General features: G+C 33.6%; 2 protein-coding genes across 2 annotated transcripts; both read left to right on the forward strand.

Moving 5' to 3' along the window:
* The first annotated feature begins 1,676 nt into the window (after positions 1 to 1,676).
* On the forward strand, positions 1,677 to 6,041 carry LOC122605752 (SRSF protein kinase 3-like). Its single transcript, XM_043778707.1, has 4 exons — positions 1,677 to 2,065; positions 4,142 to 4,933; positions 5,378 to 5,425; positions 5,517 to 6,041. The coding sequence occupies exons 1-4, from the start codon at positions 1,883 to 1,885 to the stop codon at positions 5,766 to 5,768; spliced, it is 1,275 nt and encodes a 424-aa protein (XP_043634642.1). The 5' UTR covers positions 1,677 to 1,882; the 3' UTR covers positions 5,769 to 6,041.
* Positions 6,042 to 10,539: 4,498 nt separating this feature from the next.
* Positions 10,540 to 19,549, forward strand: LOC122605021 (DNA mismatch repair protein MLH3). Its single transcript, XM_043777888.1, has 25 exons — positions 10,540 to 10,571; positions 10,993 to 11,171; positions 11,296 to 11,347; positions 11,439 to 11,486; positions 11,953 to 12,107; positions 12,191 to 12,248; positions 12,460 to 12,517; positions 12,607 to 12,699; positions 12,783 to 12,948; positions 13,026 to 13,041; positions 13,348 to 13,568; positions 14,266 to 14,323; positions 14,591 to 16,447; positions 16,528 to 16,621; positions 16,711 to 16,802; positions 17,068 to 17,141; positions 17,237 to 17,434; positions 17,529 to 17,573; positions 17,663 to 17,716; positions 17,803 to 17,909; positions 17,995 to 18,043; positions 18,444 to 18,503; positions 18,616 to 18,688; positions 18,808 to 18,893; positions 18,976 to 19,549. The coding sequence occupies exons 2-25, from the start codon at positions 11,046 to 11,048 to the stop codon at positions 19,153 to 19,155; spliced, it is 4,020 nt and encodes a 1,339-aa protein (XP_043633823.1). The 5' UTR covers positions 10,540 to 10,571; positions 10,993 to 11,045; the 3' UTR covers positions 19,156 to 19,549.
* The last annotated feature ends 2,786 nt before the right edge of the window (positions 19,550 to 22,335 follow it).

Genomic DNA, 22,335 nt, shown 5'->3' on the forward strand with positions numbered 1-22,335 from the left:
TTAAATCATAAAAGCTATTACCAAGTTGATAATGGAGGTGTTCTTGCCCAAATGTATATCTACCAATATCTATTTCCTATTAAACTTATCACTCTATTGTTAAGTTTTTTTTAATGGAAAAAGGAAATGAATGAAAAAAGAAAAATTTATAAAAAGCATTCTTAAGATTTTTTAAAATGTGGAAAGGAGAAGAGTAGAGAAAAAGGAAAGTTACAGTACAAATTGCTCCAACATCTTTATTCTCAAAATTAGGCTGATTTGTTCCCCTCCCATTTCCTTTCCATTCTTTATTAATCAAAACTAAAACTAAAGAATACAATACGGATGAATTGGAGGTCAACATAAACATTTTCTTGTTTATTGCACTTCTTTTATGTTCGTATGGTTAAACTAATGTTTTAGTTTCCACCATTTTCATTGTTGCTAATAAAATTGCTACAACTATGTATAATAATAACTATCCATACTCAGATTTAAAAGTATAGTCCTTAAATATAAGACCTACTTTTTTTTTGAAACATCCTTAACTTCACCATTACTTGTAATTCTTGTAATCTTTATAAATCTTTTATAAAACTTGATAGGTGTGTGAGAGTACAATTTAAAATTATATTTAGTGTTTTGAAAAAACATGTCCTTATATGTTTTGTCAAGACAACATTTTCACTTCAATTACATATAAATAATCACTTTTATTGGCAAACATCTTTTTTAGTTATATAGGTGATGTAAGCACAATAATTAAATAATATATTTAAAACGTAATTACAGATACCCCTTAATAGTATATGTGAACTTATTATACATGTTAATATAAACTTTCTCAAAACTTAACTATTCTATGTTATCCGTCAAATTTAAATTGTTAATGTCATTGCTTTTGTTGGTTGTGGACGGTGTATTTTTTTTTTATCTTTTTATTTTTTTTAATTTTTTTTTTATCTTTTTATGTTTTTTTCAATGTTTGTCTCAACTTAAAAATTTAATTTTTTTTTTTTAAATTTCCATTTAATATTTTTTTTATCAAGTATATTGAATCGAATTTATGTGGGATCATGAATAAAGTTTGGGGGAGTCGTAAGCATAATCAAACTTTAAAGTTTATAGACTAAAGATCCACATTAATTAGCTCACTACTTACGTAAACAAAATCTAAATACTACCCATACTTAAAACATCATTGTTATGCCAACCCATACTTAAAACATCATTGTTATGACAATGATGTATAGTGTAAATAGTTAGGCATTTTTAGGTTGTTAACTAAGATCTTAAGTTTAATTTTTAAGGGTGATAAGTCTTGAGTTTTTCGTCTGAATATTTATAACGATTCTGGATCAACATCTCGTTACTTAGGATGCGTGCGATGCTTCACCACTAAAATAAGGTTTTCCTAATATCATATTCTAACCGAATGTTTGAAAAAAAAACATCATTGTTATTAAAAAAAAAACACCTCATAATAATACCAAACAAAAAATGGAATACACATTCTTTTTTTCTTAACCCAACAAAATTACATCAAATTTTTAAATTTAAATATTTATATTAATATAAAAAGAGAGAACAAGATCCCCAAATTACCAAATCAGTAGTAGTTAGAAAAAGGTAAATTCCATAAACATCAACCCATCCATCCATCCATCCCAACTAAACCTTGAAACAAAGAAAGAAAAGGGAAAGACCAAAGAATTGAAAAGAGCAAAAAGTGGAGAAAGATTTGGATTGAACACCTCTGCATTTTTTTCTCTCTCTCCTTAAAAAAAAAAAATTCACACAAATTTCCAATCATTTCAATCCATTCTAACCAAATATTTACATTCATATACATACATATATATTTATATATCAAATCAAGTAATATAAATTAATAGAATAAAAAATGTCATCTTGTTCATCATCATCTGCATCTGAAGAAGATGAAGACTTGGATTGTTACCGGAAAGGTGGTTATCACGCTGTCAGAACCGGTGATTCTTTTTCTTCCGGCAGATTCATTGCTCAACGGAAGCTCGGCTGGGGTCAGTTTTCCACCGTTTGGCTTGCCTATGATACTCAAAATTCTGTAAGTTATATATATCTATATATTTATATTTATATTTTTTTGTTTTCAAGTTTATATTTGCTGAGAGATCCGTGATCCGGATGTGATTCTAACCTATATCTTGTTATATTATTCTGCAATATATAAGAAAGTTATTTATTTATATGTAATGTATATGTAGGTATATGTGTATATGGAAAGTGGATATAAAGTTTGGATTTTTTTTGTATGATATACTTATTGCCAAAAATAGAATGTATAGTTAAAGAAATAAGATCTTTGGAATGTGTTGTTTATTATAAATGTGTGGTTATAGTAGCTGGAGTTGATGTATGCATACATTATACGGGCCGTTGATCTTTGGTTTTGTTTGTTTTTCGATCGGTGGAGAGTTATAGATGGTAATATTCTCGAGTTAATGATCTTTTGAAGGTTCTTGTGTTATGTAGTTTTTTGGTGCTAGGATTGACATGTACTCAAAGATAGCTATTAGAATCTGTCAGCATTCATGGGGTTGGGGTGGCTAGGATTTTTTGTTACATTTCATGATTATCTTACGTGTAATTGAGACAAGGGAGGCATATTGTCTTCAACCATTACGAATGTAATTTGGGTCATGACTGTAGATCTAATGCCTATATTTAGTGATTAGATAAAAGTGAGTGTGTATGATCGCCTCTTTCTCATCTCTTTCTATATTTCTCGTTGACATAAATCGTATAACAAAGATTGGGTGAAGTATTCTTGTCCTCTGTGCATAGAATAATGCTACTTTTCAATTGATGACTGACCCCTGAGTACCATTCAATTTCCAGTTTTTTTTAGTATGTTTAGTTGTGCATTTTTCATCATGGATCCAGCATTGCTTTTGAATGAATTGGGTTGGCCAGGCTGATGGTCCATTCGGTTTTCAGATTTTATCAAGCCCGTTGCTAAGGAGCCTAAGACCAATGCCTTGTAGATAATCGTCATGCGTCAGGTCTACCATATGTAGCTTATTTTTTCATTGTCTTTTAAAGCATTTTCTTTAACGTACAGAGTTGTAGATAACTAGACGGAGTAGTGGTTTACTGAAGTTGTACAGAAGACCATGAAAGTCGGGTTATATTACTATCTTTAGTAAGTATAAAAAATATGGGATTTAGTGAACTCATTTTGTTGATAAAGTTGTGTTCAGAATGCAGTGAATCGAATATCTTCACATAGGAAATCTCAGCTATATTAGGCCCAAAACCTGTTTTCATAGTTATTGTTTACATGCAGCTGGCAACCTCTGTTTTTTGTAATCCTTATTTAAGCATAGTTCAAGTACTTCCAAGAATAGAGGTGCTAATATGTCGATCCGTTTACTTGCGAACGAGTCAAATTCTGCAGTATTTAATCTGAAGCAAGTGATATCAATCAAATTAGCTTAAAAGGGAACGGGTAAAATGAGTCAATCGGATCAAACTGGTCGTTGGTCATCCAAGTTTACTTTTAATGTGTTAATCTCCGTTTTGACTTGTTACCTAACTTGATTACTTGCCCTGCCCATCTTGGCATCTTTGTCCGGAACATACGATTTAGATATTCATAGATTCTTTTCGTTTTACTCATTTTTGCAGAGTTTCAACAGTCTAACCTCAACTAATAATATTTAGATGTAGAAAAAACACAGATCTGGGAGTATGTTCTTGATATTATTTGTGAGAGAACATACAACTACACTCCTTAATAAGGAAACTATGGTAGTTATTCTAAGGTACCATGAAACCCTATTCTATTCTACTAATGCATAGTTTCTAACAGTTATAGTAGTTTTCTTATAATACGCTTTTTTTTGGATTTTCAGACTTTTGCTAGTTCTAAGTAGCATCTACATAAAACTGATCATGTTTTTGCCTTGTTTGATGTTTATGATAGTTATTGTGTTTCAATGCTTTAATTTAGCATCTATATACATAAGCTTTGAAGTGAATAATAGAAAGATATTCAATGTGTATAATTACCTGTTTTTTAATTTATTTGAAGTCTTTCTTAATCTTAAAGATATAGCTGAAATGCTTTCGTTACTACCCTTATATACAGTAACCAGTTCTTATGTTTCTCATTTTGTAGAAATATGTGGCACTCAAGATTCAGAAAAGTGCACCAGAGTTTGTGCAAGCTGCCCTCCATGAAATCGAGGTTCTTACTGCTATTACTGAAAATGACCCTAGGAACGAAAAATGTGTTGTACAATTAGTGGATCACTTCAAACATAGGGGCCCAAATGGGCAGCATTTGTGCATGATTCTTGAGTTTCTTGGTGATAGCATACTGCACCTCATTAGATATAACCGTTACAAAGGCCTTAACTTGAATAAAGTAAGGGAGGTATGCAGATGCATACTAACTGGACTAGATTATTTGCACAGAGAACTTCATATTTTACACACAGACCTAAAACCCGAAAATATACTTCTAGTTTCCACTATAAATCCATCGAAAGACCCTATAAGATCAAAATCGACCCCCATTCTTGAACGGCCAGAGGGAAGTTTGACGGGTGGAGTAACGGTCAATGTGATTGAAAAAAAACTCAAGCAGAGGGCCAGAAGAGCAGTGGCTAAAATTTCTGCTGAAAGACGGGGTGTGATAGGAGGGGGTGCAGCAGCTGCAAAACCTGAAAGATGCCTTGATGGTATCGATTTCAGGTGCAAGATTGTGGATTTAGGAAATGCATGTTGGGCTGATAAACCGTTTGCGGAGGAAATCCAAACGAGGCAATATCGAGCCCCTGAAGTGATACTACAATCGGGCTACTCATACCCAAGCGATATGTGGTCATTTGCTTGCACTGCTTTTGAACTCGCTACTGGCGAAATGTTGTTTGCTCCCAAACCAGGACAAGGTTTTAGTGAAGATGAGGTATTGTGTTTTTTTTAACAGTGGCAAATTTACCGGGGCTGGGTTAATGGTTAAAATGGATCATGTCAAAACAACTAACTGCGACACAGGTCGAAATGGGTCGGGAAATTTTGACTCGGAACACTTGTCAAATATGTTATAAAAAATTTGCATTGTTTCAATTATTCTTATTTTTTAATAATTATATGATTTAGAAGTTTTTTATGCATAAAATACAGTGTGGGTGATTTCCGATCCGTTTGAGCTGTCAACATATCTGACGCTTTTTCTTGTAAGCTAACTTTAATTACCTGTTTTCCCTCTGGTTTTTACAATTAGATGAATTGAAATTACCACCTCTGGGTTTTCCTTTTCTTGTTTATGAAAGATACCGTCCAACTTTCATGACCCACCCCTATATGTTTACCGTTGAACTGTTTGTTAAAGTGGTATGATCTGATGCAGGATCACCTTGCTCTAATGATGGAATATCTAGGAAAGATGCCCCGGAAGGTAACATTATTCGGCTCACTCTGCCAACCGTCTAAATAGAAAATATTAATACTCTTCTCCTGTATTGTTTTGCCTTTTTCAACTGAAGCAGATAGCCGTTGGCGGCGGTCGATCTAAAGATTACTTTGACAGACATGGTGACCTCAAAAGAATCCGTAGGCTCAAACACTCATCACTGAGTCGTTTACTCATTGACAAATTCAAGTTTCCTGAAACTGATGCTCGTGAATTCTCAGAGTTCTTGATACCTATTCTTGATTTTACCCCAGAAAAGCGACCAACGGCACAGCAGTGTTTGCAACATCCTTGGCTCCGTCAGGATGCCGCCAAACCAGTGCCCTAAAAACATAACCTAGTGTGACATGGTTGAGTTCGCGTGATTAATGTGGGTAAAGCAGGGAACCGAAGTTGTTTTTTGTTGCAACTTGTTAATTCCTTCTTTATGCCACCTATATTTTGTTTACACATCTTTTTTTTCCTATGAATCCCAATAATATTTGATTTCTTTTGAATTAACTATTAACTATGATGTAATATAGACGTGTATAGTTGCATAAATTTGATAGTTATTCGGGTTGTGTTAACTCCCACGGCAATTGAAATGGACATTCTGTTACTTGTTTTTGCTATGTTGGTAATGTATTATGGTTCATAAGTTCTGAATCATATGATATTGGGTACTAATTGTGAAATATGAGTAATGGCAATATAAAATTAAAAATTTTTTATCTATTATAGACGAACAATGGAGATAACTTTTACGAACTACTCCGTATATGACACTGAGATTTCGGCAATATAATACTGTTACCAACCCATTTGTTAGTGGTGGACCAGTAAACAATTATGGGTTCATGGGCATGGTATTAAAAGAGGTATTCAGTAGGGCTGGCAATTGATACTTAAAGTAACAACACTATGAGCAACAACTATTGAGTGAATGAGACTCTATTTATTTGACCCACTTGGCAAAGCAAAAAGTTTCAGGAAGCCCACTTAAATCTGACTTTGGTGTCGATTTATTTATGTATCAATTACTAAAGATATTTGTTAACTAGTAACCTAGTGCAATAGTTTAGAAATATTTAATAAACTTGTTATTTCCTTATTAAACAAAAATTATATTTAATGTGTATTAATTCAACCTAACAATTGCTATTTTTAAATTAATAATTAATACATATTTCTATATTTCTATCTTAACTACTACACTAGGGGCACTAATTAGCAAATCTCATTACTCAAAAGAGATGAAATGTCCATGAATAGTTGAATATCACTCATGCTTATAACATAAAATAAAGTTTCGATGTGCAAAAATACAAAAACAGGATAATGTTTCAGTAACTTAACTTGATATGTTTTACGAAAACACCAAGTACAATCGTCAATCGATATTTTCAATTTTCAAGGTTCATAAAGAAGGAATTATCATTTGGTATATCTTTATTGGATAGAGATTGTTATAGAACCCGTTGAGTGGGTTAAACTCCAAAGAAGTAAGAATAAGAAATACAATAATGCGACAAATTTCTCTGCCATTTCTTAATGATGCAATTACAATTTATAGAGGAAATATGGAAATGAAAGAGTATCTTACGTGGGAACATGGATAGAGGTTATAACTACTTAAATGGAAACATGGGAATTAATATGGAAAATGCATAAAAGTGGGTTACTCCACAATTGATTAAAAACGTGCTACTAATATTAACTGCTTCTAGTTTTACTTAGTCTTCGCAGCCATTTATTTCGGACTCGATGAACTTGCAACTGCCAGTGAACCTTCTCCGTAGCCAAGCCATCCTTGGACTTGTGCTCTTGGACCGTATTAGAGATCATTTCAAGTTAAATATAACTTGAGGAGTAAAGTTAAAGATATTCTAAATTTAGGATTAAAATTAAAGGTCAAGATTGAAACGTTGTCTTTCAATTTTGACCTTTAAATTTAATCCTAATATCAAGATTTACCTAACTTCACCTCTCAAATTGATCAGCTTGAGGGAATCGAGGAGCTCTCTAGTGTGTTACCCGGTTAAGACAACTTATATCAGACCTCCCACTGTCAAATCGCGACAATAAGTTTCAAACGAGATTTAACTTTAAAGAAAAAAAACTTGTTATCAGCTATTAGGGGGGCTTCCATAACGTGGTTTCTTTTTGGGGTTCATGAAAATATGGTAAGGGGACCTTAGTAATAATGTTATACCCAAGGTTGCGGAACTCGAGAATCGGGATCGGATCGGAGAGGGGGGGGGTCAAGATTTTTTAAAAATCGGATCGGAATCGAATAGGTGAACAATGAGATTTTTATGTATAAATAAGTAGTTTTTTAAATTATATGTAAGAAAAAATTTTAAAAAAATAAAACTTCAAACTTAAACATAACGAGATACGTTACTAGGACGTTGTCCGGGAAACATTATATTTATTGTGTTTCGTACTATTTAAAAAATTATTACATGCTTTTAAAAACATTATATAACTCAAAACCTTAGTTGATATTGATTTTTAATGAGTAAACAATTATAAATTTAAAAAAATTGACAGTATAATTTTATAACAGGTTAATATATTATATAAATTTTAAAAGATAATAAGTATGAAAGTAGAATATTTAAAATAAAAATACAAAATAATATTACAAACATAATTAAAGCTAATTTATCAAATCATTGAAAATAGAAAGTGAAACAAAATAATTCATATTAATAGAACATCAACTTTCCCTAGATCATTCGTCTCCCAGATCATGTTCCCCTTTACCTGTCCATAGTCGTTTCGTGGGAGTTTGGAAGTCCATTACGGACTTAAACTCCCACCTGAGTCAATTTGACATTGCGTTGGAAAGATGTATCACAGGTACACTCGGTGATGGCAACACGCTACGATTTTGGATTGACACTTGGTCAGGCGATGCTCCTTTATGCTCAACATTCCCGGATTTGTATAAACTTGAAAAGAGAAAAGGTTGCTTAATAAAAGAGCGCTGCACAGGAGGTGGTCGTTTTTCACAGTGGGAATGGTCTTGGACTAAACCCCCATCCACAGCTGCTGAACTATTCCAGCTTCAATCGATGTGCTTCCAAATCAGGGAGACCTCTCTTTCCAGCAATGAAGATACGTGGCACTAGAGCTTAGACCCGTCGCGAACATTTTCTTTCAGGTCCCTCAAAACCAAAATTCAAAACTACACAACGGGACCAAAGCAATGGTGTTTCCCATGGAACAAACTCGCTCCAATCAAAGCCAATGTCCTCGCATGGAGAATAGAAATGGAACGCATCCCCACTATGGATCAGCTTATCTCCAGGAATATCGCAATCACCTCCCAGACCTGCCCACTTTGTAACACTTTTCTTGAGACGACGGAACACCTCTTCATTCACTGCCAATTTGCGAGATCCCTTTGGTGCTACTTGCAAACATGGTGCCGCACCCCAAACTCCAAACCTAACAATCTTAAGGAACTCATGGAATATCAGAAAACTGTAAACTCGTCCCCGAAAAATCAGAAACTAATCCAACTGGCTACACTCTCTTTTTGTTGGACGATTTGGAAGTCTCGGAATGAAGCTATCTTCTCCAACAAGCAGCCATCACTTCATTTTGCTCTCAAAGAACTCAAAGGAACAAGCTTCTTATCGCTCTCCAACAGATCACATACCCACAACCCCGGATGGGAAAACTGGAAGAAATTTATAATTTAATCTCATGTACTCGGAACATTTAGCGTTTTCTATTTTTTCCCTGGTCTCTTTTCCACATATTTGTATGATCAACCTAACTCCTTGCTAGAAGTTCATATCAATAAAATCCTTTTTGAATGTTCAAAAAAAAAAAAAAAAATTGAACATCAACTGAAATAACATTGAAACTAATAAGTATTGTAAACAAATTTTTCGATGATGTGTATATATTCAAAACATAAACCATACTATTATGTGTATATATACTATGTAATAGTTCACTTGTAATAAAATGATATAATCTTTAAAATATTATAAACTTAAAAAATAATAATATGCAATTAAAATAAGTGATCTTTGTAAACAAATTGTTTCATTTAAAAGATGAAAGCATAATTTGTCAAACACAAAATTAAGAATATAAGATGGGTCAAAGTGAAAATGAATTTGGCCCATTAAGAAAATAAAAACGGGCCCAAAGAAATAAAATGGCCCGTTACTATTCTTTACACGCATTCTCATACATTTGCTTTTAATATATATATTAATATAACTTTTCAACTTAAACACAATTGTCTAGAAACAATAACGTAATTCATATAAACTTTAACAAAAAAAGAAGTTTGAATTTGGTTGACCCGATCCAATAAAAACGAGTCTTGACCGATACAGCTGAGTCTTAACCAAGTTGACCCGAATCTAGAACGCTGACCGATTTTCAGACCGAGTATGAAAAACTCATATCACAGTCGGCCGATACACAATTCGACTCGGTAAAATCGCCCGTATCAACCGAGTTTCACAACGTTGGTTATAATCATCTAATATATAAGGAGCAAACCCTTTTAAGGCGAGAATTGAATCCGCCTGGGCACACCCACGTGGGCGTGTTACCTTTAGGGGGTGTTTGTTAGGGTGGAATGGAAAGGGAGAAAATGGAATGAGAATCACTTTCCTTGTTTGGTTACACAAGAGAATGGAAATGAAGAGGTAGAAGGGAGAATCATTTCTATTCTCATGATTCCCCCAAAATGGTGAGAATGGAATCAAATTATTTTTTTTTTCTTTTTTTCTCATGTATTTAATTATTAATTTTAATTATTTATATTATGATATTATAATATAATTAGTTTTTGTTAAAAAAAATTTCATATTAATTTGTTTATATTTTATATGTCTCTTATTATGATTCTTTGTTGTTACCAAACAATTTAATTATTCTCTTTCCTGATGATTTCCTCCGACCAAACCCTCTTTTAAACGATTGACCGACTTAAAATAGATGGACAAAAATACCCTCGTTCTATTACACAGTCCGACCCTCTGAACACCGAACCCAGGATCGCGCGTAAATTTCAGGCATTCAAAAGTGACAACCATAAACCTCCAAATTCTTGAACATCACTCTGTAATTCGTCTCGTCAATCGCTCCGCCACGTCACCACCACCGTCGTTCGGTAATCATTTATTCTTTTTATGCCAATTCCATTTATTCGATTGGATATATACATTTCAGCTGTATCTATACTTCTTACATTTTCATTCATATATACATATAGATATTAATATATTATATAATTATATATCTACACGGATGGTATTCCAAATTTTGATACTTTTACCAACAATCACACTCAAGAAATTCCCAATTTGTGAATTTTGTAAAATAGGATTGAATATTGGTTTTTCAATTCTAGGGTTTTTCTGAAAAACATTAACATTTTACTACTTATTATTATTAATTACTTATATGAATTTTGTTTAATTAGGGTTTGGGTTTACTTACATAGTTATATGACTATATATATATATATATATAGTTTGTGAATAATATATAACGGTAATTTAAGTATGGTGAATTTTGTTTTTCTTGGACAGAGTAGTCTAGTGATGAAACATTGGTTTTGTAATCTTTTTATCGGTCGAGATCGATGAGGAGTATCAAGGTATTGCCGGAATCTGTTCGTAGTTGTATGCGATCCGGGATTCTTTTGTTTGACTTGACTAGGGTTGTAGAAGAGCTGGTTTTCAACAGCCTTGATGCTGGTGCCACGAAGGTAAATGTTAGGTTTATGTTAGTCTTTTATGCATGATTTTTGTAATCGTTTCAAGATTTTTTTGTTTGCGTATATTTCAGTGTTTTATGATTGTAACCGTTTAAGCCAACGCGTGTTTTTTCAGGTGAATGTGGTTGTCGGCGTTGGGAGTAACTACATTAAAGTTACAGATAATGGTACCAATCTTAGATATAGTGTTATACAAGAGTCACGTGACTTGCTTTTCATCTTTGTTTTCTCCGTTTGTTCTAATACGTAGTTTTGCAGGGTGTGGTATTACTCGGGATGGATTGGTGTTGTTGGGAGAAAGATACGGTAATCTGACATTTATAGCATAAGGCTTTTATTATGATCATGCACATGTTGATATGTTCATTACATTCATCTCTCAATCTGATATATACTGCTAAGTTAGATCTTATTAAAGTGTTATCAGTTACCCAAGAACCAATTGAATGTTGGAAGGTTGGTTTTTTTTTTTTAGTCTTCGTCATAACCCTCGTGTAGTTTTAGAGACTCAAGTGACTAACTTTTATGAATTAAATGGCTAGTTGATTAAGAGTTTAATGCGTTAGGGCTTGAAATAAAGTGTTTCTTGAATGAGAAAGTAACATTTAGCAAGCATACTGGCTGTATAATTTTTTTAAAAAAAAAACTCTAACCCTTTAAACCAAACAAAGTCTCATATGTAAAGCATGATCAGTTCAAGATAAGTTATGATTAGTGCTTATCATTTGCTTATGAAGTCATATGACTGTGTTTATGTTTGCATTATTTGTAGCAACTTCCAAATTTGAGCAGCTGGCTGGTATGAACACTGTTCCAGAAAGCTTTGGCTTTCGTGGGGAAGCATTAAGCTCTATATCTGATGTTTCTTTGTTGGAAGTTGTTACCAAGGCACATGGAATGCCTAATGGTTACCGGAAGGTTATAAAGGTATAAGTTCCTGTATTAATGTTCATTCCAGTATTTTTTTTTCTTTTGATTCTTTCAACGACACTAATTCTTCTGTTATTCAGGGTTGTAAATGCTTGTATCTAGGAATTGATGATGATAGACAAGATGTCGGCACAACCGGTAATGCGATCCTAGTTCCGTAGTTTGTGTCATTTTATTAAAGGTTTGGCCATTTGTTATCACATAGGAGGTAGAAAGACTTGTGGATGATAGCTTGACTTGATGATCTTTTTATTTTGTTTGGCATGCCGAATTCGGGTCATTCCATGGTTTGCTTATAGCCATTCATGCAAGTAATTTACTTGATTAAGACATGTCTTGGTTGTTGCAGTTGTTGTTCGCGATCTGTTTTATAACCAACCAGTTAAAAGGCGGCATATACAGTCCAGGTTCTTTGCTTTGTTTCAAATATCTGAATTTACTTAAGACAACTCCTTTTTTCTTATGCTGATATTATGTGGCTATGGCATACTGAAAGCCCCAAAAAGATTCTACACTCTGTCAAGGAATGCATACTGAGAATTGCTCTTGTCCACCTGGGAACCTGCTTCAAAGTTATCGATGTTGAGAGGTGCTCACTTTCAACAGCTGCAGCTTATGTTTTTCATATGCTATTTTGAAAAGTTAAAATATAATTACGTTATCTTCATGCAGTGGTGATGAGCTTCTTAGCTTGTATCCTTCGCCTTCTCCTTTGCCCCTATTGACGACTGGTTTTGGAGTTGAGGTTTCTTGGTCTTTACGTAAGTTGGATGAATCTGATGGCAAATTAAAGCTCTCTGGATACATTTCTGACCCTTATGAAATCTTTTCTGTGAAGGTATATTCGTTTACATTCTCTCTTTTCTCCTTTTTTTGTCACCATTAGTCTCTTATTCAAGGTTGCTTGTTTTGCAGGCTGTTCAATGTTTTTGTATCCTTGTTCTGGCATTTCTATTATGCTTCAGTGTAATGGGGTTATGGGCAGATAAATGGGTAAATAATATATTAGCCACACCTGTTAATTTTTTGACCTATGAACAAAAATATCAATTTTGGATGTATCTCTAAATGCCAAATGCCCAAAACATAGAATGCCAGATCAGTTGGTATGATGCATCTGTTCAGCTATGTTCTATCATTTCTTATGTCCTTCAATGTAGCGGGTAACGGGTTTATGGGTATATAAATGGGTAAATAATGTATCACCACATTTGTTATTCATGACTTTTGCGGAAAGATATCAATTCAAGATATATATCCAAAGGGCCGATACATAAATTGCTGAATCAGTTGGCTGCGACACATAGCTGTTCACATCTGTTAAAGGCAGACATTGGACCTCAATGTGGAAAGCGGATTCGGTGTCAGGCATCTTCAACCTACATATTGAACTTAACTTGCCCACGAGCTCAGTATGATTTAAGTTTTGAACCCGCAAAGACTTGTGCTACATTCAAGGTACCACTTGCTTATGACTCTTGACTTACTATTGAACTATGTGTCCCTTGCTTTGCAGAAAAAGCGTTATTATACATATGCACATAAATCCGGTTTCAGATTATTCTGTATGTCATCATTGTTAATATCCAAGTTTAACATTGATTTTATGAAGATAACTATCTCCCATAAATTGTCAAAAAGCTATCTCTTGGTATCAGTATCATATTATCCCAGGACCTATCATTTCAATCTGCCATCTTTTGATGTGGTCTTTTTGCTGTGGTATCTAAGTTTTAAACCTTGAATGTGGCAGATGTTGTTCCTTATCCAGTTCAACTGAAAGGAATTTACTTCATTTATATAAAGTCTAATCAAGAAAAAAAGTTTATATTGAAGATCTAGTTCTTTACCTGCATGAAGCTAGAAGTTCATTTTTCTCTTGTGTACTTCATTTGCTTGTCTTCATGTATTGAAATCATATTTAGATATAGATTTTGCAAGAACCTTTACTGTTTTAAATGCACGCTAACGTGGGCCGGAGAAAGTATGTAGTTTATAATGTACTCATTGCCATGAAATAAGTTACCATTAACAACAAAATCAAACTCAAATCTATGATTCATAGACATGTGCTTGCAGTTGATTTAGTTCTTTACTTTAAACATGCGTAGTATTTTGGATTTCTTATATTAAACTATTTGTATCGTTGTTTCAGGATTGGGATCTTGTAGTAACTTTCATTAAGAAAGCTGTTTCATGCTTTTGGGGTCAAGGTAGGCCTTGTCTCAATATACCAACATCGATTACTTCAGTTACTATTTGTACCAGTTTAAGTTATGTGTGCAGTAGTACTCCTTCTGTTCTCTTTCCTATTTTAAACATTGTAGCAAATCTTAAGTATTTAAAGCTGGTACCTTTACTGATATCATTTACTTAGTTTTATAGGTGCTCAAATAAGTGAAACATCGAACATCTGTTAAGTTCTATCTAGTTTCTTTTAAATAATTTTCCCCTAATGATTTTCTATTTATGTTAAGCAGACGTCCTGAATAGTTATGGACTTCCAAAAAAGAGGTGCGTGCCACGATGCGATCAGAACTCTACTGTCCTCTTCCCGCCCCAACTAGAGGTGTCTAGAGAAGAACCAAAGCATATGCCACACAATAAAGATTCATGCAACCTCACTCAACAAACTGCTCTACAATCTGAAGACTATGGACAAGACGACTTTGACTATCTGCTTGACAATTCACTAAAGTTTAGTGCCAGATTTTCAGATGATAAATACTTAGAGACCAAGTGCAGTGGGGAGCTGTATGATGAAAACACGGACCATCTTTCAGATGCCACGTGGAATGATAACCCTCTGCATACTGGCTGTAGCAAAAACAACAGGTTAGTTGTGAAGAAGCCATCTTCTGTTCGTTTTAATTTTGATGATGATAGAGAGATCAATGATAATATTATCCGCTCTCGAAGAACTGCTCTACAGTCTGAAGACTCTGGGAAAAAATTGGACTTTGACTATCGGTCTGACAACTTGCTAGAATTCAGTGCCAGATCATCAGAAGATATATATTTAGTTACCAAGTGTAGTGGGGAGCTGTCTGATGAAGATATGGACCATCTTTCAGATGTTAAGCGGAATCAAAACTCTCATCATACCGGCTGTAGCACAAACAACAGATTACTTGTGAAAAAATCATCTGCTGTTCGCTTTCATTTTGATGATGGAGAGAAGAGTGACGTTACAAAGTGCTCTCGAAGAACTTCTTTACAATCCAAAGACTATGGAATGGAGTTGGACTTTGACTATCTGCCTGACAATTCATTGAAATTTAGTGACAGAACTTCAGCAGATATATATTTAGAGACCAAGTGTAATGGGAAGCTGTTTGATGAAAACATGGATCATCTTTCAGATGCCAAGTCAAATCAGAAAACTCTGTATACTGGCTGTAGAACAAATAACAAATTAGGTGTGAAAAAACCATCTGCTGTTCGCTTTCATTTTGATGATGATAGAGATAACACTGACAATATTATGAAGCCATTTCTGAGAAGTTGCTCCTCTCGCATGGATGTGTTGCCTGTCTTTGAAAGACCAAGAGGTGATGATCAGTTCAGATTTCATGCTGATGCTAAGAAATGTCTCTACGTTAATAATAGAGTTGATAATGAAGAAGCTGATTGTTTTATTCAGTGTTCTAAACCATGGCCCAAAGACGATGAAACCGTTTGGTCGCCTCCCAAGAACTCATCCCTTTTGTTAGAAGGGTCATTTGGTTCAGATTTGACTGATGTAGATAGTTTAGTTGAGGATTACGGTCATTGGACCAGTCCAGTTGCATCAGTTAAATATTCTAAGTCAAGCCATCGATCTTATAATTGTAATTGGTCAACGATTGGTGAAGAATTGCTTGATGAGCCTTTATATGATGCGTCTACAAGACACTCCAAACATTGCAGAGATGATGGATTTGACCTTTTTACAAATGAAGAAGGCCAAAAGGATATCTCCAACTTAGATAACATGAGATATGAATATTCCTGGGAGGATGGCTCATTTCTCAAGGGTCATGTGAGTCACAAAAAGAATATTCGGAACTCTCAAATGGACAGTTTTTTTCCCCCACAACGCTGTGATGTTCTTTCCGGAACAGAGTGGGCGCATTTTCCTGTAGCCGCATCCCACTCTGCATCATTGTTAGCTTATTCTGATAGGGGAAAGAGCAAATTAGCTCATCATAGAGTTCAGGATAAGCATCAGAGAAGAAGCTGCTCAGCTCCTCCAATTTACAGAGGGAAGAGGAAGTTTCTTGCCCTAAATAATTGGATGACTGTTGAATCGGGGAGTTTTCATCACGTGACACTCCATGATTCCCCAACACTGCAAGGTTCTTACTGAACTTGTTTTCTTGCCTTGATATGCATCAAACACCTGAAGCTAACTTTTTTTTATTTGTTTGAGGTGCAGAAGCTAATCATCAGAAGCACATCCAGAAGCCTTCAGATATTGATCATTTGGCACTGGAGGAAGGTTCTGCTAGTGACTTGCTGTCTAAGGCTAGGTAATATCACAATCTAAGTTGTATGCAGTTGATCGAATATGCAGATTTGGTTTCATGCTGTGTTTTTTTTTTTTTATTTTCGATTCTAGACTTGATAAGAAGAAAGTTGTTCATAAAGCCGATATTTCAGATTATGAAGTGGCGGCCACCCATTCCCTTGATGTATCCAATACAAATTCAGGTGTGGCTTTATGCATCACTTGTTTTGAAGGAGGTGTTTGTATTTGGGTTATCTCCTTAAGTGTTTAGACCACTGAAATTTCAACTCTCCACTATTATTGTAATGATAGAAAATGTGGTGATAGTTTACTAATGGTAGTAGTTACATATCGCTCTCACCCTGTTAGAAAAGTATGCCACAAAGACATTAAGTCAAGAAAAATAAATTAACAATTTTGCATGTATAATAGGATGATTCAAATCTTACTTAATATCTCATTTTTCAGACTTTACTTTAGAGGAAAATCAAGGTGCATTAGACCTCGGGGGGAAATGGCGGAATGGCTGTCCTTTGACATCAGTTGAGTGATCTGTCAAATCATCTCATTCATATCTCATTACAGTGGAATAGATAATGTCAAAAAAGATTTATATTATATTCTTTGTTTGTGACAGAGCATACAGAAGCCTCATGACCTTATCAATCAGGACAATATACTAGACATATCTTCCGGGCTATTGCATCTCTCTGATGATTCTTTGTTACCCAAGTCTATGAGTAAGAAATGCATGGAGGATTGCAGAGTTCTTCAACAAGTTGACAGGAAATTTATTCCCGTTGTGGGTGGTGGTATACTCGCTATTATAGACCAAGTATATCAACACTTCTCAGTCTTCAGATTCATTTGCACTGTGTTTCTATAAATTTGATTTAAAGATTTGACCAATGTAATGGTTGTGTTTGCAGCATGCTGCTGATGAGAGAATACGCCTTGAAGATTTGAGAGAGAAGGTAAGAAGACACTTCTTGAAATTTCAAATGCTACGTAATATGGTTATATACTTATATGGCCTACATGAACAGCAAACTCTACATTGTAGGTGCTTTCTGGAGAAACGAAGACAATCACTTATCTGGATGCAGAGCAAGAACTGGTATGATCTATGTATTTTCATCTCGTATCAGTTCTGAGATGTTTTGTGAATTGTGATTGATTTGATTTCTTAAATATTTGACACAGGTTTTACCTGAGATTGGGTATCAATTTCTGAGCAACTATTCTGAACAGATCCAGAAATGGGGTTGGATCTGTAACTTTCATTCTCAGAGTTCGATGTCCTTTAAAAAGTAATAAAACTTACATACTGCTATCTAAGACAGATTTGTGATGTTTTTTACATGTCTGAAAGCTGGTTCTTTTCATCTTGTACAGGAACCTGAATTTTTTGCACAACCAGCCACCGGGTGCTACACTCATTGCAGTAAGTCTTGCTTGTAACTCTTTTTACATTTTTTGCATCAATGATTTTATGATTTTGTGCTCAAGTATGTAGATGCTTATGTAGACATTCTTAACATATTAATGCTTTAAATCCATTAAATAAACTTGGTAAATAGGACAAGTAACTGCTCAGTGCCGCCTTCCGCGGGTTTTGAGCCCCAATACCTCGACGGTGTATGGGGGAGGTTAAGATGTAGGCAGACCTTACCTCTACCTAAGTAGAGAGGCTGCTTCCAGTTTCTACCTAAATGGTAGAAAAGGCCCTCCAACCTTTGCATGGGATGAGGATCGAACCCTATATATATATCTCTATCTTTCGAACAGATTGTCCTGATTTCTATTGGTGAAATATCTCTGTTTTTTTTTTATTTGGTATTCAGGTGCCGTGTATTTTGGGTGTCAATTTAACTGATGTGGATCTTCTAGAGTTTCTGCAACAGGTTTGAAATGTAGCATTGCTTATTGTCCCGACTGTCTTTGCGTTATATTCTTGAAGTATTTGATCAATTCTTTTTATTGTTAAATCCATTCTAATTCTAATCTATATATCAGCTTGCTGATACTGATGGATCTTCAGTAATACCACCAGCTGTTCTTCGGATTCTAAATTCTAAAGCTTGCAGGGGTATAATCCTCTATATCTTAAAATTTAGCTCCACATCTGTAAAAGTATGATTTTTATTTAGATGTATTAAGGTGTGTAACAGTAAATGCTCTTACTTTGGTTAATAATTTCATTAATAGGTGCAATCATGTTTGGAGATGCTCTACTCCCTTCAGAATGTTCTCTAATTGTTGAAGAGCTTAAGCAAACTTCCATGTGTTTTCAGGTGAGCTGTTAAGATGTTCACCTATACTGTAACCCTTTCAGGTTGCTCTATGTTAAGCGTAATGTGATTTGGTTTGGTTCAGTGTGCTCATGGTCGGCCAACTACAGCACCCCTCGTGAATCTAGTGGTCTTGCATAAACAGATTGCCAAGCTTGGAAATTGGAGCCATGGATCATCTGTACTGTGGCATGGACTAAGCCGGCATAGACCAACTCTTGAGCGTGTCGTTCAACGCTTAAGCTCAGAAGGAGCGGAATGCTAGAGGTGTGAAAATCTCTTTAGATTAAGTATGTCCTGTTACTCACCTGCAGGTTTAAAGAAATGAATTGATATGATATGTTTGTGCTGTATATACTTGTATGTAACGTTGTTGACTGCAGCTCTTGAAAGAGTTGTTTTTTCTGATCTGGAATAGGAAGCAGTTGTATATAATTACATGTATCTTGGAAAGTGCTAGAGTTTAGGTTTCCAAATGAATTGAGTTGGGATCTGAATCCTTCTTTTAGTAGGTTGTTGATTCAAATTGCACACTTAGCTCTTGTTTAGAGGTTAATTGTCATGTTAAGGTGATTGTGATTTCATACATTTTAGAAGCCCCTGTACACGTTAGAAAACATGTTTAACACAATGTTTCATGTGGTTTTATTATACTCATATATAACATGATAATGACCTGTCTTTGGTTTAGTTATGCAGAACAGATTCTTTTAAACCAATAGTTATGAGTTCAAGGCTCCTCAATTGTATATGAGCTTTTGTTGAAGGGTGTACCTTTTTTTTCTTACATGCAATGCTAGATGCCGAAAGGGAGAACTATTCCAAAAACAAGAAGACTTCCAATTCCAATTCAGTTTGTCTTGATAGTTTGAATTGAATCACACAACCTTATAGAATCACACAACTTTAAATAAAGTTAGATTAAAAAGGCTGTCACTGAGGATCCGTGCGAAAAATCAAGGTCAACAATATAAGGAGTCCATTTTTTTTTCTTCTTTACAAGACTGGTCGATAGGAGCATTATGGATTGGCTACTTTCTCTAAATTTTTAGTTTAATAAACAAATATAAGACTACACTATGATTGGTTACTTTTCTTAGCATATCAGCTTTAATAAGCAAATAAAAGCCCGTTACACAAAGAATTTCATTTTCAATTTTCACTCTTCCATAGTTGAAGAAAAAACTGTAAGATCATATGCACCACTGCATGCCTTTAAAAATCCAAATAAAATTTATTTTGAATCGTTGAAGTAATGGCAACATATCTGAACTTTATAAATGGTGCTATAACAATGGTTTATATTTTACAGTAATATGAGTATATTAAAATTCACAGTATACATTTTTATTCAAAGTTAGATTCATTTTGTGAGATACCATCAACTTGTATCAAGTTGATTAAGCAATAGGTATTTTCGTAAAGTCTCATTTTGTTCAGTATGACAGATTATATAATTCAATTAAAATCGTTAAGGTCGGTGGGATCCATACCTCATACATTATCTTTTTAATTACTTATTTATTATAGTACGATACAATATTGTTTTGCATTTTGTGTTTAAAAAATTGTGAACGAAATATATAAAAATCTAAAGTATTTTCCATGTGAGATAGAAAAAGAAACTATTTTAGCCGACCAAACTAGAAAAAGACAATAACGCTAAATGCTAGGTGTTTATCATTGTTACAAAAGTCAAGTACTTTCATATACTAGATTCAAGTCAAAAAGGAAAAAGTAGTCTATTAGTCTTTGATCCAACGGAGCAGATCAATTACGAAGCGCTTGAGAATCACGCGATAGTCAAGTCTTTTGCTAATTTGGATTAGGTTTTGTCGTTACACAACAACAGTTGTACCGAATTAGACCATCAAATCCGTTTCCTTTTCTCGCAATCTCCGGATCAAACCTCATTTGTTGCCACATGTCTTCACATCATTGTCTTCGATATCTTGTGTAAATATGGTACCCATCTTTACATGTTGTACATTTTAGTCCTTCTAAGTTTCTAATTTTTCTATGGTATTGCTAGTCAATCGGTCATCTCTTCACTTCTCTTATATTAATAAAACAAAATTTTTTTCAAAAGCTATTTTTAGAAAAAGAATGAAATGGCAAGTCCTAATCCTTTGCTAGCACAACTTTTAAAAAAATATGACATCATAATTTTTTGTATTTTTATTTTCTTATTTCTTTGTTTTACCCTAAACTCAATGTTACTTTCTTTAAATATTTCAAACTTTCATCCTTTTTTTTATTCTCATATAAATAATTTTTAAAATATATATATATATATCTATAACTCTTATAAAGCAATAGTTAACCAAGCATTTTAAAGCCCTTTTGCAATCTAAAACTAATTTCAAAAATTGCCACATAAGATTTTATCCTATGTGTCAACTTCATATTTTTCTTTAAATAAATTATATATTTAGAAAACAAATGAACGTATATATGTTAAAATATATATATATATATATATATATATATATATATTGTAAGAATCTAAGATCTTCTCATTAGATAAAATGATATCTTATCTTTAGTTTAAAAAATCACGTCTATACCTAATGATATTTCATTATCTTTTTTATTCAACATTTATATGAGGTTCCTTTCATTTTTTTTATGGTGATTATATGAAAGTTTGCTCAGGCCGTTGGTTAGTTGGAACTCTCATCGCATTAATCATTAGTGACAATATTTAAAGTTTATAAGTTTTTTTATCACCACTAAATTATATTCATCTTATATGAGTTAAAAGCTTTGTATAATATCATAACTTTTTGAAAGAGTTATGTTAATTTTTCGTTCATATCACTATGGAAATTATGTACAATTTTTCGTTTAATTCTTTTATCTTTTTTTGAATTTTATGATAATGGTTAATATAATCTCTTTTTTCTTTTGTTTTTTAACAATACAATTTTTCATTGTGATGATGAGAAAAATATTATGATGGTAGACGAAGATTTAATTCAAAAAAAGTGTATATAATAACTAGTTTAATGATTGGATAATGAATACGTTATTGCTAATTTAATTAAGTGAAACTAAATAGATTGTTCGTCCATATGTTTTTTTTACGATCATTATTGATCCATTCCATTAACTCATTTGTTCACATATTAAGCGTTTCATTAAATGTTTTTTTAAGCAAGTTTAACTCAAATCTCACTTTATTGAGCACCTTTTTAAAGCAGCCGCACATCGTGCGGGTAAAAAAATCCTAGTATAATGTATATAATAAATAAATAGTCATCAACATTAACATTAAACCTTTTTTTTAAATAAAATTTTGAATTTTTCAAGTTTTTTTTTTCTAATATTGATCCGAATTTTCTTCTCAATATTAATGGGAAATGTTCGGGTTAGAACTAATTTAACTTTAAAAACCTGGGTTGAACCCGGGTTTCATTAACTAGTAGAGGTGTAAAAAAGTATG

This window comes from Erigeron canadensis, chromosome 6, assembly GCF_010389155.1.
Source record: "Erigeron canadensis isolate Cc75 chromosome 6, C_canadensis_v1, whole genome shotgun sequence".
NCBI lineage: Eukaryota > Viridiplantae > Streptophyta > Magnoliopsida > Asterales > Asteraceae > Erigeron > Erigeron canadensis.

What these genes read in the sequence shown, in the direction of transcription:
- LOC122605752 (XM_043778707.1), top strand. Translation starts at nt 1,883, where the DNA reads ATGTCATCTTGTTCATCATCATCTGCATCTGAAGAAGATGAAGACTTG. An exon ending in CCTATGATACTCAAAATTCT is followed by an intron (nt 2,066 to 4,141) that starts GTAAGTTATATA and finishes CTCATTTTGTAG; the next exon opens with AAATATGTGGCACTCAAGAT. An exon ending in TAGGAAAGATGCCCCGGAAG is followed by an intron (nt 5,426 to 5,516) that starts GTAACATTATTC and finishes CAACTGAAGCAG; the next exon opens with ATAGCCGTTGGCGGCGGTCG.
- LOC122605021 (XM_043777888.1), top strand. Translation starts at nt 11,046, where the DNA reads ATGAGGAGTATCAAGGTATTGCCGGAATCTGTTCGTAGTTGTATGCGA. An exon ending in TTCTAGAGTTTCTGCAACAG is followed by an intron (nt 18,504 to 18,615) that starts GTTTGAAATGTA and finishes TCTATATATCAG; the next exon opens with CTTGCTGATACTGATGGATC. An exon ending in AAACTTCCATGTGTTTTCAG is followed by an intron (nt 18,894 to 18,975) that starts GTGAGCTGTTAA and finishes GGTTTGGTTCAG; the next exon opens with TGTGCTCATGGTCGGCCAAC.